We start from the raw sequence: 17,471 nt of genomic DNA, 5'->3' as shown, positions 1-17,471 counted from the left end.
ACCCATGCAGGAGACTAGAGGCACAAACTCTTGAAGCAGCGCAGGGGAACAGCAGCTCTGCCCTCCCCTTGGAGCAGGGGCTCCCTGCCAAGAGGCCGGCTATGCACCACTTAGGCCAGTGAACATAGGGGCAAAGGCAGGAGCGGGAATGCCAGGTCTTCGGTAGCTGGGCTGGGATCTGGTCCCATGGTTCCTGGCCAGGGCCCCATCTCAACCATGGATACGGGTCACATTTGCCCAGTCTGAGTAATGCGGTGGAGCTTGCTGTGCTCACCAGCCCTCTGCCCGGGCACCACTGCAGAGACACCCACGCAGGCCATGCGGAGCATCTGGCAGGAGTCCAAGCTACCAGGGTGCCCTTCAGCCCGCTGGCCAGCCATGGCACAGCTCAGAGGCTCACGACCCCCTGCCAACGAGCCCCAAATGCTGCGAGCTCCCGCCAGAGCCTAGCTGTGGCTGCAGCGCTTTAGCAGAGACGGTCAGTGCACACGGGCCCCCTGCTCGAGGGTAGAAGGGTATAGCCATGGCTCCCAGCGCTAGGGAGAGCAGCCTCCTTAGGCCACAGGGGGGTAAAACAGGATGCTTTGAGCGTAAGGTTCCCCTCCCCCCATCCTCCACAGGCCAGCAAGGCCCCTGGGCACACCCTGCACGCTCAAGGAGGCAGATGGTTGCTGCCAAGACAGCTCCTGCCAGCACTGATGTACAGGCACCTGCTGGCCCTTAAAGCACTGAGCTGGGCAGATGTGACGAGCTCGCCTTGGACCAAATGCCCATGGGGGACGGGTGAAGGGACAATGCCCCACAGTGAAGGGGAGGCTCTGGGGGCAGCTGGCAACCCCACATGGTCCTCTAGCTGTAGGGAAAGCTATGGCTCACCCCAGAGCCCCTGGGGCACCAACTCCGTTCCTGTGGCAGATGAAGGCTGGGTGACGAGCAGGCTCAGGTGGACGAGGCTGGTGCATGGGCCAGCTACAGCTCCCTCCGCAGGCCTGAGGCTAGCGGTGTGCGGCTCCACAGGCAAGCTCCCGGAGCCCTCCCCGGCTGGCTGAGATGTAGAGGCCCTGACTGTGCTGGGCTGGCCCCTCTCCACCTTTCCCCTGCAGCAGAGAAGCTGGGCCCAGATCCTCTGCCAGCATATCTCCACTAGGGGTTTGCATTACACCAGCTATCCCGGTGCAACCTGCCAGGGTGAGTGAGGCCAGAGGAGGAGCTGCAGGGAGCTAGGCCTGGTGCTGCTGCCCTCTGCAGACACCATGCTAGTGCCAGGTTCCGCCCCCACATATGATCCAGTGCCCATGCAGAGTGGGCAGCTCTGCACCCCAGTCCTGCTATGGCCCTGGGACAGTGTATACTCATCCTGGCATCGGGCCCAGCAGCCTGCACTAGGAGGGCCAGTGCTGTGGAACCGGCCATGGGGGACAGAGGGGAGGATGCAGTTAAACCAGAGCATGAGTCAGAGCCTACAGGGCTGAGCTGCCAACAAGAGGAAAACAGGCTCTGCAGCCCTCCCGGATGGAGCAGGCTCCCAGCAGCAGCCACCCCCTCCCGCCCCGCCCCACACGCGCTCTTGCCCAGCTCTAGCACAGCTGATGCCAAAAGTCATCTGTGGTTTCTAAAACAAAACAAAACAAAACAAACCAAACCAACCACCACTCAGCCCCTCCGGCCTCAGCTCGCTCTCCCAGCCAGTTCCTTTGCACAGGGGAGCAGTGCTCAGCATGGGGCCACAGGGCGGCTGCTACAGCCTTGGAAAAGAGCAAACCGAGCCCGTGAGGTGAGCAGGAGCCAAGCAACCCCCCTCCTCCCCAAAAAAACAGGGAGCAGGCCAGTGACGTGGGGGGAGGGGTGGGTCACCAACAGTTCTGAAAGAGGAGATCCAGGACGCGAGGATGCCCTGCCCTGCCGCTGTTATGGTCGGACGGAGTTTGCTGGGTCGCCATCGGTAAAGAAACGTGCCCGAGGAGCAGCCTGCCCCGCTTCAGAGCCAGCAGGAGCAGGACATCAGTGCAGCCAGCAAATCAATTCCTAAAGTGCACTGAACCATCTCAAAGGCCCTGCGCAAGCATCTGGCAAGCTGGAGCCCAGGCCGGCAGTGAGAGCGTGGCCTCTGCTGACCAATCACGCAGCACCTGTCTGGAGGGAACGGGCTCTCGGGCAGCACCTGCAGCCCAGAAGCACCAGCTGCTTTCCACATGCAGTGCTGTGGGGCAGGAGCTGGGGCACGCTGCAGCCCCCAGCGCCGAAGAGCAGAGCAGTGCTGCAGGCTCTGTGCATGGGGTAGTTCACAGAGTGGCCAGGGCTGGCCCACCCTCAAGGCTGATGGACTGGAGACTGGAAGGCTGGCTCAGCAGGGCTGAGTACTTCTTGGAGCTCACCTGGACACTCACATGCAGATAACCTGCACCCTGCAAACAAGCACAGCTGTCACAGCTCTGCCCAACATGCTTTGGGGGAAGCACAGCTGGCTGCAGCTCAGAGCCGGGCACCCCGCCCCGGGCGCACACCAGCTGGGGCTCCACAGAGACTGGCCATGGCCAGGCAGCCTCGAGTCCCTCTCAGAAGGGGTGACACCTTCACAAGTTTCAATTCAACAGGGCCAGGCCCTGTGCTCCCAGTGCCCGCCAGGGCTAGAAGCTCTGTTTCCATCACGCAGACGGGCTGGAGAGTCACGGGTACTGTCACGCTTTGTGGGCAGGAGACAGCCAGGATCCCGCCCCACTCGGCACGTCCCTGCCAGCCGAGCTCACACACCTGTCCTCCTCAATATTGCTGCTTTCCTTGTCATAGGCATCCATGCTCCCCCCCTGGTCTTCTTCACCGAGATCCATGTCCAGCTCGTTCCCTGACTCCGAGCGAGGGTATGTGGACCCACTGGAGAGACAAAGGGCAGCAGTGAGCATCAGCCAGCTCCCCACAGCTAAGGCACAGCCCCATCGGCACCAGTTTAAGGCACTGGCCTCCCGTTACGAATCCTGCCTACGCTGAGCAAGGGCTCCCAATCCGGCCAACTCAACCCCCCCAGCGGCCAGAGGGAGGAGGGGCTGCAGGGACCCTCCCTGTGGGAGGCCGAGCGCCCATGCCATTTGGAGAGGGAGGGTCAGGCTGCCAGGCCGCGGCTCCCATCCAGTTTGTACGTCAGTTTGGAAGCGAAGCTGTATGCTGCAGGCAGATCAAAGGGGCCTGGCTGCTCTGGGTTCCCTCTAAGTTTTCCCACGCATGTGTGGAATGAATTTTGTTATGTGCACCTATATGGAGGTAGTGTGTGACACATCACTTTCATATTGGTGCACATAACAAAATTCATGTGGCGGGGTGGGGCAGAGGGTTCCAGCTGGGGGTGCGAACTCTGGGGTGGGACCAGGGATGAGGGGTTTGGGGTGCAGGCTGCCCCAGGGCTATGGCGGGGAGAGAGGACTTCCCCCAGCTGTCTCTCTCCCCGCGGCAGCACCTGGGCAGGGGTGCCTCTCCCTGCCATGGCAGCTCCAGGGCTGGGGACGTGGGATAGGCGCCCCTCCCCTGGCTGCAGAAGGTTGGGGGCCAGGCTAGGTTGGGGCCAGAGGAGGGGCGCCCAGGTCCCAGCTGGGTAGGTTCCCTGAGCGCCTGCGCGGCACTTAACAGGCTGCTGCACGGCCACACAGTTGATAGGGAACTTAGGCGGAGTGCAGCTCTAGCTCAGGGCACTGCTGGGGGTGCTGGGTTGAGGGGGCTCCCCCAGCTGTAGGCACAGCTTTCAGACAGGTCACACTTCCCCGCAGTCCCGCAGCCTGACCTGATGGAGCGGCAGGTGAAGAAGACAATCCTCTTTAGCCTCTTATTGTAGAAGAAGTAGTTGAAGGACCAGAGGCTGCCCTCCTCGCCGAAGGGGTCCGAGTCCAGGTCTGGGTTGTAGCTGCAAAACCAATGGAGGGGTGAGAAACACCCTGCCTAGAGCTGCCTGTGCAAGAAGGGCTCCCAGCACCCAGACTCTCACTCAGTCCAGGCACGCTGCTCACTCTGGCCTGACACCAGCGTGACAGAGCAGAACCGACCCTTGGCACCTGGTGGTCAGAGCGCAGCACAAATGGTAATGACCCAGCCGCCAAACCAGCACACCCCACAAGGCAGGCGGGTGCCAGGATCAACGATGTGCAGGGAGAAACGGAGGCAGGCTATTAGCCCACTGGGCCAGCAGCCCCAGGCAGAGCCAGGAGTGAGGCAGTCAGCTACCTTAGCAGCAAGCTCATGGTATGCCCAGGGTGGGAAGGGGAAGGCATGGGATCGTCCCTTTTATCTGCCTTGGCAAAGGGATCCCTATAGGCAGGCCAGGCCAGAATCAGTAGGACGTTCCCCAGATCCACTACTGGCCACACTATGTTGGCCCAGCATTGAGGAAGAGCCCCTGCTCTGTACTCCCCAGCAGCGCATGGCCTGGCTGCTCCAGGGCGTGGGGCTGCCCTATGCCGAGCGGGCAGGCAGAACAGACCTGTAGATGTCACACTCTGAGAGACAGATTTCTTCATCCACAGCATCCCACAAGTGAGGCTTCAGGGCTCTGAAGTCCTCCCGGACCGCTGAGAACAAGCTACAATTCACAGCATTCACCACCTGGAGGAGACCAAGACACACGGGAGTCAGGACCCTGCAGCTTTCCAGAGGGAAGCAGGCAGCCCCTCCCCAGGGGCCCTGTGCTGTGTCCACGATGCCTGGGACAGGGCCCAACTCCTCTGCTCTGGGGAGGCCAGACGGGAGTGTCCAGAGAGTCACTGGAAGGGTGGGTTTGGAACACTGGCTGGCCCCGAGGGCAGGGCCGGACTAATGCAGGGGCTTGGGGCTGCAGCCCAGGGCCTCGGGCTAAGGGGAGCCCTGCAAAAATAAATCCATAATTATATACAATTCAGTGGTAACCAACCTGTCGATCGCGATTGACTGGTCGAACCTGGAGCCTCTGCCAGTCGATCATGATCTCCGGGCTGCTAAAAGTCCACGGGCACAGCAGGGCTTAGGCAGGCTGCCTGCGTGCTGTGGCCCCATGCTGCTCCCAGAAGCGGCTGGCTGCTGGCACATCTCTGCGGCCCTTAGGGGGGCAGGCAGCTCTGTGTGCTGCTCCTGCCCCCAGCACTGTTCCTGCTGCTCCCATTTTCTGGGAACTGGCCAATGGGAACTGCGGGGGCAGCGCTTGCAGGCAGCGCACTACGCTGTCCCCCTCCTCCCAGGGGTGCACAGAGACGTGCCAGCCGCCGGCTGCTTCCAGGAGCAGCGTGGGGCCACGGCACACAAGCAGCCTGCCTGCCTGAGCCCTGCTGCGCCACTGGCCAGGAGCCGCCTGTGGTAAGCGCCTCCCAGCCGGAGCCTGCACCCCAGTCTCCTGCCCCAGGTCAGAATCCCCTCCTGCACCAAACTCCCTCCCAGAGCCTGTATTCCTCACCCTCATCTGCACCCCAACACTCTGCCCCAGCCTGGAGCCCCCTCCTGCACCCAAACTCCCTCCCAGAAAAACTAATATAACAGCTGTTAAGTTAATTCAAAATAGCCTAACAGAACTATATTCTACATGTTTTAAGACTGAAATGTAACCACAGAACACCTTTACGTTAATTAAAAGGCAAGTTTAGTATAGCGTTAATAGCCTTGATGCCATAATTGTGATCATTGTGTTTTAAATTAGGAAAGAGACTTGTATACAGGGGCCCCACAAAATCTAATAGCCCCGGGCCCACAGGAGAGTTAATCCAGCCCTGCCCAAAGGCTCACTCCTCTGAGCGGGAAGGAGCCATTGTTTCCCATGGCACACACCGGAAGTGATAAGCTAACAGCTTTGGCAAAGCCCTCGCTCGTCGCACAGCCCTTCCATGAAGGGGAAGCTGCTGCAAGGGTACTCTTGGGATGGGAGGAAAAACAGGAGTCTAACCTAGAACACAAGTGTGTGTGTGGAACAGATGCAGACCAATGGGCACCCAGCGTTAGATTCAGGAAAACATGGGGAGAAGCAGGAGAAATACAGAAATGCATTGTGGGGCAATAGAAGCAGAGGTGGGGGTGGCTGGACCTGCCACAGGATCCCACAGACGCCAGTTCAAAAGACTCTACAGCTGCACGTGGCTCCCCTGAAGCTATCTGGGAAGGGGGCATTGCCGCAGGCCGAGGAAGGAGGCCTCCCGCCAGCAGGCACAGCTCTGGGCACCCTCCGCTCAGTCAGGATGGAGCTCTGCCCACTCCTCAGCATGGTGCCTGGGAGGCTGGGCAGGGTAACCCAGTCTGGGTGGCTCTCAAAACGCTGAAAAATGCTCAAACCCAGCCCCTGCCTCTACCCAACGAAAAGCAATACCATACCCCCACCCCACAACCAACCCCAACACCACCACCATGAAACAACCTAGCCCAGCTGGCACAGCCAGGGGAAGTCAAAACCCCACCCACAGGCACAGCATCCCCCAAAGGAGACGGGCCAGAGGGGCCCTGGAGCCTGGCAGAGGTTGTTCTGAGGCTGCTGATTTTATGTGGGCAGTGCTCAGATTCTGCAGTGATGGGCAGCAGGACAGATCCTGACAGCCTGCGCGGGATGGGGGGGGAACTTCGCTCCAGTGGCTGAGAGGGCAGAAGGGGAGGGTGTCTCACTGGAGGGTGGGTCTGGAGGTGGCAGAGCATCTGCTGGGGAAGGGTCTGGCTGCAGCCCCTCTCGGAGCAGGTGGGCCTCAGAGATCTAAACCCCACTGGCTGGGGCCCTGGGGTTCCCCACCACACCGAGCTAGAGGGAGCCCTGTCTCGGCTGCTCTCAGAAGGTCCCTGCCAAACTCCATGGCAAGGAGCACTCTGACCCCAGCCACCATCAGTAGCTGGCTCCTGTGCAGTGTTGAAGGGAGCCCATCCCGTACCCAGTTGAGGCTTGGCTCCCTGCTGAACTCGTGGCTCTTGGCAGCACTGAAGTCGTAGTCGGGCCGGAAGGACTCGTTGAGGGTAGCGATCAGGTAGAAGAGAGTCTTGCGGCTGCACTTGTCACTCAGAGGCCCCTCCTCGTCTCCACTCTGACTCTTACTGAGCCTGCACGCACAAGACAGCTAGGCGGGCAGCTGCTACCAGCTGCCCAGAAGCAACACACTGGAGGGAGGCCCCCGGCAGCCCCACCCCACACCCCAGGACAGGAATCCTGTGGAAACCAGCTTCAGCCCCAGGTATATTGCCAGAACCCAGCAAACAGGGCTCAGACACACCCTAGGATGGGCAAGTGGGCAGGGACACTTCCCAGTGAGGATGTGCTAGACGGCCCTAACCAAATGCACACACAGGCACAGGAGGGAATGCACATGCACACCCACCTTAATCCAGGGGCAGCTAGGCATGACAGAGCACCTCACCTGCACATAGGGTTGGCCTGGGAGATCATCAGTCCCAGCATGCACTGCTGCATCTCAGCCCCAGAGGCTCAGGAACAGAGAGCACTAACCCCAGGCTGCCTGCCCAGACTGGGGCGAGGCCAGCTGCAATGCATGGGGCATCCTGAGGCCAACCCCCCATTCCCCTTCCCTCAGTGGGCTCTGGCTCCAGCCCATGGCTACCTCTTGTGTGGGGCCCCACTGAAGCATGCAGAAGTCCCATGCCGCCCAGTCCCCGGCCCAGAGTGGAGGGCTGACGTACCTGCTGGGGCTGATTCCCGTGGTCTGAGGGGGTGACAGGGCTTCAAGGACATGTGGCTGGCCCTCCTGGCAGAACTGCTTAAACATGTGCTTGTCATCGCCCGCCATCTTACATGAGTAACTCTCAATCCTGCAGAGAGACACCACCATGTGCGAGGCCCGCCGGGGAACAGCACAGCAGGCCCCCGGGCCCACGCCTGCTCCTCGGAGCGAGCATGACAAGCGACAAGCGGAGGAGCAACACTGGGTGCCCAGCCCCAGCGCAGACAGAGATCACCCTTCACAACACTGGCACTGAGTGCTGAGAAGGGACAGGCCAACAGGAGCGGAGACATGTCCAGCACAGACACAGGGATTTTGGGAATCCCCAAGGCAGCCTAATGTTCTCCGCCAGGCTGTCCCGGCTCTGCCCAGAGCTACAGGGACTGCTGTTTCAGAGAAATTTAAATGTGACCACCACAACACCCTGCAGAACTGGCTGCCGGGGCTGGAGCGTGCATGGGGGAGGGAGGAGAGGTGGGCCGAACAGGATCCAGCAAACTTTCTCCACGAACTCTGACCACGAACAGGCCCACGAGCTGTTCTAAGGAGCTCCTATGTGTCCTCCCTCCCCTTCCACCGCTCCTGCCCTGCCTCACCAAGGGTACAGAAGAAGGGGCAGGAAACCCAGCTAATCACTGCAGCATCCTGATCAAAGTAGGGTTCTGCCCGTATCAGGGAGTTCACCTGCTGCCAGTAACGTGGTCAGAAAAGGGCTCCCCAGCCAGTGCTGGAAACGATTTGATGGCCATGCTGCCCCCAGGACTGAGGCCCCCCTTGCACACACCTCCCCCCAACAGGCTCAGTCCCCCTGCACTGGCAACTAGCCAGCGTTACCTCTGGTTCAGGGGGACGATGACTGACCAGCCATTGCCACTGACCCGTCAGTTCCTGGTGCAACAGAGCAGACGTGCCAGGCAGGGCCCCTGGGAAAGCTTGTGGGTCCCATTCCGCAGGTTCAGCTCAAGGGTGAATGAGTGGCAAAGAGGCATCCCATAGCTCCCTGTGATCATCTTAGCGACATTGCTCTGGGCTGTGAAGCTTCTGTGCCCGGCGTGCCATAGTTAGGTCGGCCTAACTCCTGGTCAGGACCTGGAAGAACTCTTCCATCGACCTAGCTACCACCTGTCAGAGGTGGATTAACTCCCCTTACGTGTTCATGCCAGGGCATGGCGGGCACAGCTGCAGTGCTCTAACTGTGCCGTTGTAGCAGCTGTCGCGTAGACATGGCCTTGCAGACATGCCGCTGCCAGGGCCGCCAACACCGAGATCAGTCACACATCACATGTCGCTGGCCCTGACACGCCACTCCTTCCTGTTTGCCTTTCTATCCTGTGTGACAACAGGCTAGTAAGTTTCACTTCTGATTCTTGTCACTTCCAGGCTGTGGTGTCTGGGCTCAAGCGGGGTGGGGGAAGGGTTGTTAGGCAGACACGTCCACTGTCATCTGTTCATGGACACATTTCTATAGGCCCCCCTAGAAACCCTGGGCAGACCCCACCTTCTGGCTCCCCTGTGAATGAGCTGCGGACACTGACAGCATCACGAGAGCAGGGTGACAAGGCCCCGGTAACGGCAGCCTCAAGTCAGAAGTTACACCCAGGCTCTGCCAGGGCTCCCAGACGCTGCCCAGGAGTTGAGCGCGTGAGCAGGAAGTGTGCTCCTGGGGCTTGCAGGAAGGATGCGAGATGGTTTGCAAACCCCGATTCTTAGACCGTGCCCTCAGTTCACAAACTAAATCCACACAGACTAAGCCTTTCAGGAAGGGCAAGAGACCCAGCCCAGAGCAGGGCTTTCTCCCCGCCAACTCTGCAGCATGTGTTCCACCAGCAGCCCCGACAGAGGCAGAGAAGACAGACATGGTCCTGTCCAGCTCCCATGGCCCTCACAATTGGCTGGGACAGAGGTACGCAATCACGCTTCCTAAAGGACAGCGGCAGCCTACGCCGCAGGAGGCATGAGTGCTGCTCGCCCCATGGTCACACTGAAAAAGAAGCGGGGATTGGGGCACGTTCTGGGGAATGTCTGCAGCACCCTCTTGACCACTCTGCCCTTCTCTAGCTGCTGTCAGCCAAGAACGCCAGCTCTTTGTGAAGTGCTTGAAAAGCCCAATGCTAAAGCTGGGCAGAGAGCGTGTGGAGCACCCCCCACCCCACACCTGGGCCAGCTGGGAAACAGATTCACTTCGGCTTTGTCTCGATTAGCCAGCGAAAGCAGTAACTGACCGGGTCAAGCTATCCGGGTTTCAATGCCATTTAAAGCGCCCTAAACACGGGTTAGGGTTCCGCATGGTGTGTGACGAAGTGGGACTGTTCTTAATGTTTCCTCTGAATAGTGTGGGGGTGCCTCAGTTTCCCCTATGCAGTTCTTAAGCATCTAGGGGGTGGGGTAAGGGTGTATGATCATTGCAGAGCCCTAGAGGGCAGGTGTGTGCAGGGGTCTGGACACAGAGAATGGCCGACACCCTGTTTCCTGGCAACTGATGGCCTGGGCCCTTCCCCCCTGCAAGGTGAGAGCTAAAGGGTTGGAGAACAAAGGAATCAGGTGACCTTCTGGCCCGGGGAAAGGAACAAAGCCCAGGGGAGGAGGGGCTGGAGGGAGTTTCAGTTTGGGGCTGGCTGGGACATGGAGTGAAGTGCAGACGTGGTTGTCTGACTCACTGCCCCCCAAAATGGACTCAGCCGAGGGGTCCCATTCTCTGCACCTGCAAGCTCTGTTTTAGACCACATTCCTGTCGTTTAATAAACCTCTGTTTTACTGTCTGGCTGAGAGTCACGTCTGACTGCGAAGTTGGGGGGCAGGACCCTCTGGCTTCCCCAGGAGCCCGCCTGGGCAGACTCGCTGTGGGAAGTGCACGGAGGGGCAGAGGATGCTGAATGCTCCGAGGTCAGACCCAGGAAGGTGGAAGCTGGGTGAGCTGTGTGTCCTGCAGACAGGCTGCTCCCAGAAAGGTGACTTCCCCAGAGTCCTGACCGGCTTCGTAGGGAGCAGTTCCAGAGCATCACCCAGGGACTCCATGACAACTGGTGGCAGAGGTGGGATGGACTGCACCCCATGGACGGCGCTTCCTGCAGTAAGTGACTGGGGAGCAGTAAAACGAAGGGGGATTGACGAGGACCAGGCGTGCTGAAGGCTCAGAGAGGAGCGGTTTACCCCTGGGAGTGTGTGACCAGCGAGAAGGACTGTGCAGTAACAGGGTTCCCCTGGGGATTGCAGCGAGCAGTCCAAGCGGCAGCGGAGTCTGCAGCTCAAACCTAGCAAAGAAGTGGTGACTTCGAGAAGGGCTGGCACACTAGGGGTTCTCCCTGGAAACCGTGGGGAGCTGAGAGCACACAGGCCTGTGAGTCCACAACAACTTGGGAAGAGCGGAGCGATGGCCTGTCACCATCTCCTTAAGAAGGATTTTGTAATCCTGTGCAGAAATAGAGGGTTGAGCATTGGAAAGTTCACCAAAGCACAGTTAATCGTGCAGCTGGAGGAGGATGACCGCTCTAAGGAACAGATTCCTGACCCCAAATGGGGCTATAGCAGGATCTGGGAGCAGCTGGAGCAGTAGCCAGGTATCGCCAAGACTCCTGTCCCCGACCAGACGAGGGTCTTCACGATCGGGTTCCCCATCGGGGGATCGGAGATGGACGGGATTGGAGCTGAGTCGGAGAGAGCAAGAGGACTGTGAGAGACAGCGAGAGCCCGAGAAAGAGCTGCAGAAGCAGCAGCAGCATGAACTGGCGGTGGGGGAGCAGAGAGGCCTAGGGAACTCCCCGGGGTGAGTGGGGATAGACCCCGGGGGGCCAGTTCCGCAGGGAACCTCGAGACTCAATTGCTGCCCCTGGTTAAGGAGGGGGGGATGTGGATGCCCACCTCACTGCCTTTGAGCAGGCTGGAGATTTGAACCAGGGGGTCCTGCGGAAAAGCCCTGGTGTCTAGCTCCCTTGCTGGGTCCCAAGGCCATAGACTCTGTCAGCCAGAGGGATGGGGAGGTGGACAGGCTCCCACTCCTGACCCCAACCTATATGTCTGTGTGGAGTTTCCTGGGGCCAGGCCCCTCGGACCTCCGGTGGGAGCGGAAGGTGATGGTCAATGGGGAGACATTCCTGGGGTGGCGAGATCCTGGGACAGAGAGAACTGTTGTCAGGCCCCTGGCGGTGCAGCCTCAGATGCTGAGGGGCTGTGTGAGCTGGGTGAGGGTCCCAGGGATGAAGCCCCTCGCCCTGCCTATGGCCCAGATCCCTGTGCAGACCCGGGAGGGGTGGCGCTGGCTGGTTGTTGGGGTGCTCCAGGACACCAGCTGCGAGACCCTGTTGTGGGGTGACTGTGTCTTTTTGGGACAGGATCCAGGCCCTGCTCCGATAACTGCCAAGGGTTTGAATTTGAATCCAGGGAACCAATCGGTGGAGAGGGAAATGGTCAGTGAAAATGCAGATGACCTGGCTGGCAGCAGGGAGGAGCGGCTAGGCTCAGGCTACCTGCCTGCCTGTAACCAGACCCCTGGGGTTGGTTGGGACAGAGAGATGCTCCCCACCCCCTTGCACACCGGGGAGGGGGCTCAGGCTGGCTCTGATGCAGTGAGGAAAGCAGCGACCTCGCTGCCTACCCCCACTGGGACAGTAAGGGCAGCGCTGAGCACAGTGGGAGCTGAGACCCCAGCTGAGTGGGGGGAGACACAGGCAGGGCAGGGGATCTGTTGGGAGTGGCAAGGTGCTTGGTAAGGAAAATCTGAACGAGCCTAGGCAGCCTTGTGAGCTGATGGCTTTGTCTAGTCAGCAGGGTGGGAAGGCGAGGAGAGTGGAAGATGAGTGTCCCTGGACCTTACGTGTTAGCTGGGTGGAGAATTGTGACAGTGAAGGAAATGTGCCTGTGTCTGTCAGGGGTATTGACTTGCCTGTGGAGGGAGCTACCCTGGTCTCCAAGCAGTTGTCTGTGACCAGCTTTGTGTGCTGGGACAAGGGGAATGAGATCCCAAGCTGTGGGTCTGGGAAAGGAGAAAGTGTGTCCGGCTCTTCTTTGTCTGTGGAGCAGACGGAAGGGGCCTTTCAGCCTGTGACGGTTGAGGGTCGTGCAGTTGTCTCAGAGCTGGTTCTGGATTCAGCTAAAGCCCAGGAAGGGAATGGTTCTAAGTTTGGGTCTGCTCGGGAGAATGGCCCTGTAACTAGGTCGCATCCAGTTAGTGTCTATGTAAAATCCCAGAGCCCAGACAATTCTGGTGCTTGTATTTTGCCTGTTGCTAGTGTGTTGTTGGAAAGGATGCAGCAACTCTGTCTAATCAGGGTGAGATCCTAGCCAGGGCACAAGGAGAGCATGAAGGTGATGTGATTGTGTTACCTACTGAGGGAGTGGAAACCTCACCTCAGTCCCTGGAAAAATCATGGAGCAGGAGCTGGGAATTGGTCCTGCTTCGAGCAGGGGGTTGGACTAGATGACCTTCTGGGGTCCCTTCCAACCCTGATATTCTATGATTCTATGAAACCTGTAGCAAGAAGGAAAAGATTCCTGAACTTGTGTGTGGCAAAGGGAAGGAGAATGCTTCTGACCTTTTATCTAGGAAGTCTGTAAGTTTGCCTGAAAGGGGATTGTGTAGGAATCCACCTGATGGGCCAGAGGTAATTCTGGATGTAAGGGAGACCCAGAAAGAGTCTGTTGTTGCTCAGGAAAGTGTTCCTCTAGAGCAAGCCCTAGGTAAAGAGGGTAAGAGCAGAATTTCTGGGAGGGGTGAATTGTTGCATAGAAAGGCCCTAGGGAAAGGAATCCTCATGGAGTCTTTGCAAGCAGTTTACTGCAACTGAGGGGTGTGAAAGTGATTTAATCAAGAAAGTTTCAGTTCCTAACAGCCCGAAATTTTCTGTTGTGAATGGATCCACTGACTGTCCTGTTGAAAGACCCAGTGTGGATAGCTTTGAGAAGGTCTCAGATGAAGTGAAAGCTGTTAAGAAAGTTAAACAGTCCTCTAACCAAGTGGCTGTGTTTGGCCAGCTTGTTGGGGAGAAGACCCAATCCCAGTTTGACCCCCTGGGGTTTTGGGGTGGCCAAAGGGCACGGGCCGCAGAAACCTTCCCCCATGCGGCCTGCAAGTGCTATCGACCACCCACGACCTAAGGGAGGGTGTGAAACTGGAAGGTCCTGGTGTAACTCCTACCAAGGAATGGCAGAGATGCTGGGGCATCCATGGGAACGTTGGTGGCTTCAAATTTCCCCAGGTCACCGGCTAAAGTGACCCCGCTCAGTTCGATCTCGAAGGGGGGAGAGATGTGACGAAGTGGGACTGTTCTTAATGTTTCCTCTGAATACTGTGGGGGGTGCCTCAGTTTCCCCTATGCAGTTCTTAAGTATCTAGGGGGTGGGGTAAGGGTGTATGATCATTGGAGAGCCCCAGAGGGCAGGTGTGTGCAGGGGTCTGGACACAGAGAATGGCCGACACCCTGTTTCCTGGCAACTGATGGCCTGGGCCCTTCCCCCCTGCAAGATGAGAGCTAAAGGGTTGGAGAACAAAGGAATCAGGTGACCTTCTGGCCCGGGGAAAGGAACAAAGCCCAGGGGAGGAGGGGCTGGAGGGAGTTTCAGTTTGGGGCTGGCTGGAACATGGAGTGAAGTGCAGACATGGTTGTCTGACTCACTGCCCCCCAAAATGGACCCAGCCGAGAGGTCCCGTTCTCTGCACCTGCAAGCTCTATTTTAGACCATGTTCCTGTCGTTTAATAAACCTCTGTTTTACTGTCTGGCTGAGAGTCACGTCTGACTGCGAAGTTGGGGGGCAGGACCCTCTGGCTTCCCCAGGAGCCCGCCTGGGCAGACTCGCTGTGGGAAGTGCACGGAGGAGCAGAGGATGCTGAATGCTCCGAGGTCAGACCCAGGAAGGTGGAAGCTGGGTGAGCTGTGCGTCCTGCTGCAGACAGGCTGCTCCCAGAAAGGCGACTTCCCCAGAGTCCTGACCGGCTTCGTAGGGAGCAGTTCCAGAGCATCACCCAGGGACTCCATGACATGGTGCAGCAAGATGGAGTTTCATTTCATTGGTGCGTGCTCTAATACAGACACAGCCCGAGCCTGGGCTGGGGCCTCACATGTGAGCAGCCCAGTCACAGTCAGAAATAGACTGAGCAAACCTACCCTGCTGGGCAATGCCAGCCAGCCCCACAGTCAATCAGAGCTCAACTCCCTAACTTCACATTCCTGGCCAACTACGGGTTTCAAATAAAGCCCAAAACCTGGAACGCCGATTCAGGAAACTGCAAACGGTCTCCTGAAATTTGCTCAGCTCACCCCCTGGCTGGAGTCCTCCTCGGTCCAGAGAGAAAGGGAATCACCAAGCCCACAGAGTGAACCAAGGTCAGGACTGGTGATGGAACCCAGGAGTCCTGATTCCTAGCTCTTTGCTTGAACCAGTGAGCAATTGATGGGGAAGCAACACTAGCCTGCCATACAAAGGAGCATGTCACTGTCAGACTCCTGCTAGCTGTGGGCAAGGGGCAGTCTCCTGCCCCCAAGCTAACCTCCTTGGGCACGCAGCACTGACCAGGGAAAAGCCCATATGGAGCTCTGGTCTGGTTGCTCCATCCCAGCAGTCTACAACGGAGATGCCTACTAGCCTAGATGCCCTAGGCTGCTGTATGGACGAGCCCCTGCTGGGCCCAAAGAACTGCCAACACCTCCTCCTGTTCCACATCATCACTGTCCCAGCACAGGCCTTGCATAGCTCATGCTCCACAGCTGACGGGGGTGTGATGAGCACAGGCTGGTCCAGCCAGTCTCTCAGCCTGGTCACACTTGTACAGCTGCCCAAGAACGGAAGCCATTGGCAGATTGATTCCATTCTTGCAGCTCAAAACATCCTGCCTTGAGAGCAGATGTGTCTTCACAGCACAGACGCCAGGCTGAGGGTAAGTGCGTTGCTCCACCCACTGGAGAGATTCAAAGGGAGGAAGCGTGCAGGGCCAGTGAGAGCATGAGAACCAGAGCTTGGGAGCCCACAGGAGCTGACCTATCCCCACCCCTACACTGCATACCCACAGCTTGCACTTGGGTGGAAGTTTCTGCAGCACAAGTGTCTAGGACCATCGGTGCCGACTCCATGGGTGCTCTGGGGATCAAGCACCCACTGAAAAAAATAGGGGGTGCTCTGCACCCACAGCAGGGCTGAATTAATCTTTTGTGGACCACAGCCCCTGGGCTGTGGTCCCGCTCCCCATTTTGCCCATGCTCTGCCCTGAGGCCCCACCCCTGCTTGGCCTCTTCCCCCTGAGGGCCTGCCCACCACTTGCACAGTGGGGAGGGGGCAGAGAGTAGTGAGCACCCACTGGCAAAAACAAAAGTCACAGCCTGTACCTGGGACCCAAGTCACTGTTCATAAGCTTGGAGAGGAGATGGACTGGCACCTCTGCCCTGCCTTCCCCACTCCCACAGCTAGATGGGGCTCAGAAAGTAGACACCCAGGGGCTACAGGTGCTCAGGCTTGCCTCTGCTGATCCAATGGCCAGGGAGTCCTCAGCTGAGTGGCCTTGGAGCACCTTCAGCCGCTCTCCCAGGCTAAGTGGAGAGAGGCCCAGCCAAGAGCCTCACATCACTGCTTTTTATCACTCCTGTAAACATGCCTGGAGAGCAAGTGCTGGATGAGCCCTGTCTCCTCCTTCCCAGCCGTCCTCTGACAGGAGCAGGACCTCCCAGGCAAACAGCAACACTTAGGCAGGCAGAGGCGCTAAGGACGGGGGAGCACAGTGGTAGCCTTTTGTTCCCACATCTGGGATCCCCCTAGCCGGAGACGGAAGGCTCAGCCCAGAGACCTGCGCCCTGCACTGCAGCATGCATGCAAGGTGAGGTTAGTGGTACCTGTGCACACAGACTGACTCACTCCTCTTCCCACTCACTCCACCTGCCAAGACATTTAGAGCAGAAACAATCCTGGTAGATGGGACTGTCCATGGGAGCTGAGGGGACACTCCCTAGGGTGACTGCGGAGAGCCTGGAAGCAGACAGCTGAGCTGTGTGTGCCCTGAGACTGCAAAGCCCATGGCAGGTTGGAACTTCACAGACAGCTGGGCAGAGGCAGAGAGCAAAGGCCTGTAAAGGCTACATAGTCCATTCCGCCCCCCACACACATGCGAGCGGCAATTACCTGGACAGCACCCATTCGATGCTCTCCCACCCACCCATGTCAGTATGGTGCCTAGTGCCTTGGCCACTCTAGCTTCAAGTGTTTCACCTGGCGGGGGAGTGCTCCTCAGCTGAATAGATCTCACTGCCAGAGCTATCAAGCTTGTCTGGCCCCCCTTGGGGGGGACTTTCTGCACCACAGGAAGGGCACGGGAAGAGATAGCTCAAGTCCCTGGGGAAGCACAGAAGGAAGCTTTGACAACACTCACCTGCCAATGATGTGAGCATCTCCCGTCTCCACTGTCAGCTGAGAGTTTATTGCTTCAAAACTTGAGTTCTCTAACAGCTTCATTGTCCCACCTTCGGCTGCAGAGCGACTCTCAGTGCAACACCTGCTGCAAAGCTGGTACTACCTAGCACAGAGAAACAGGTTCCATCAGCTGCCCATCCCAAGAGCAGCACAGCAAGACTGCAGACAAGGTGAGACTGGCCCCGATTCCTGGTGAGCCCAGTCCCTGCAGCATGGAATGGGTTTGGCTAGTCTGGCAGGGAGGTGATAAGCCAACACAGAGACAGGGAGGTGCAGGAGAGGTCAGGAGGCAGACACCCTCCTAAGTGGGGAGAACAAGAACAGATCTCACATTCCTAGGAAGGAGCCAGGCAGCCTCCCAGGCTAACCCTATCGCACACTGTGGTATCCCACTCTCAGGTGACTGATCTACCATTCCCTGCGAAGGGCAA

The 17,471-nt window shown here is 58.5% G+C and overlaps 1 protein-coding gene across 7 annotated transcripts in view; it reads right to left on the bottom strand.

Annotated features, from left to right (window-relative positions):
• MAF1 (MAF1 homolog, negative regulator of RNA polymerase III) overlaps positions 1 to 17,471 on the bottom strand; it is a 45,890-nt gene continuing 28,419 nt past the window's right edge. For 6 of the 7 annotated variants that reach the window (XM_074943651.1, XM_074943647.1, XM_074943650.1 and 3 more), the window contains exons 2-7: positions 17,000 to 17,143; positions 7,612 to 7,740; positions 6,852 to 7,017; positions 4,463 to 4,584; positions 3,770 to 3,889; positions 2,664 to 2,871 (exon numbers count right to left, since the gene is read on the bottom strand). In XM_074943651.1, the coding sequence (XP_074799752.1) occupies positions 2,679 to 2,871; positions 3,770 to 3,889; positions 4,463 to 4,584; positions 6,852 to 7,017; positions 7,612 to 7,740; positions 17,000 to 17,082 (813 nt within the window). In that variant the 5' untranslated portion in view covers positions 17,083 to 17,143 and the 3' untranslated portion in view covers positions 2,664 to 2,678. Of the gene's footprint in view, positions 2,406 to 2,663; positions 2,872 to 3,769; positions 3,890 to 4,462; positions 4,585 to 6,851; positions 7,018 to 7,611; positions 7,741 to 16,999; positions 17,144 to 17,471 lie in introns of those variants that run through there. The other variant, XM_074943653.1, reaches the window with a different exon arrangement.

Source organism: Natator depressus, chromosome 2 (assembly GCF_965152275.1).
Source record: "Natator depressus isolate rNatDep1 chromosome 2, rNatDep2.hap1, whole genome shotgun sequence".
Classification (NCBI taxonomy): Eukaryota; Metazoa; Chordata; order Testudines; family Cheloniidae; genus Natator; species Natator depressus.
This window is presented reverse-complemented; position numbering and strand designations above follow the sequence as displayed.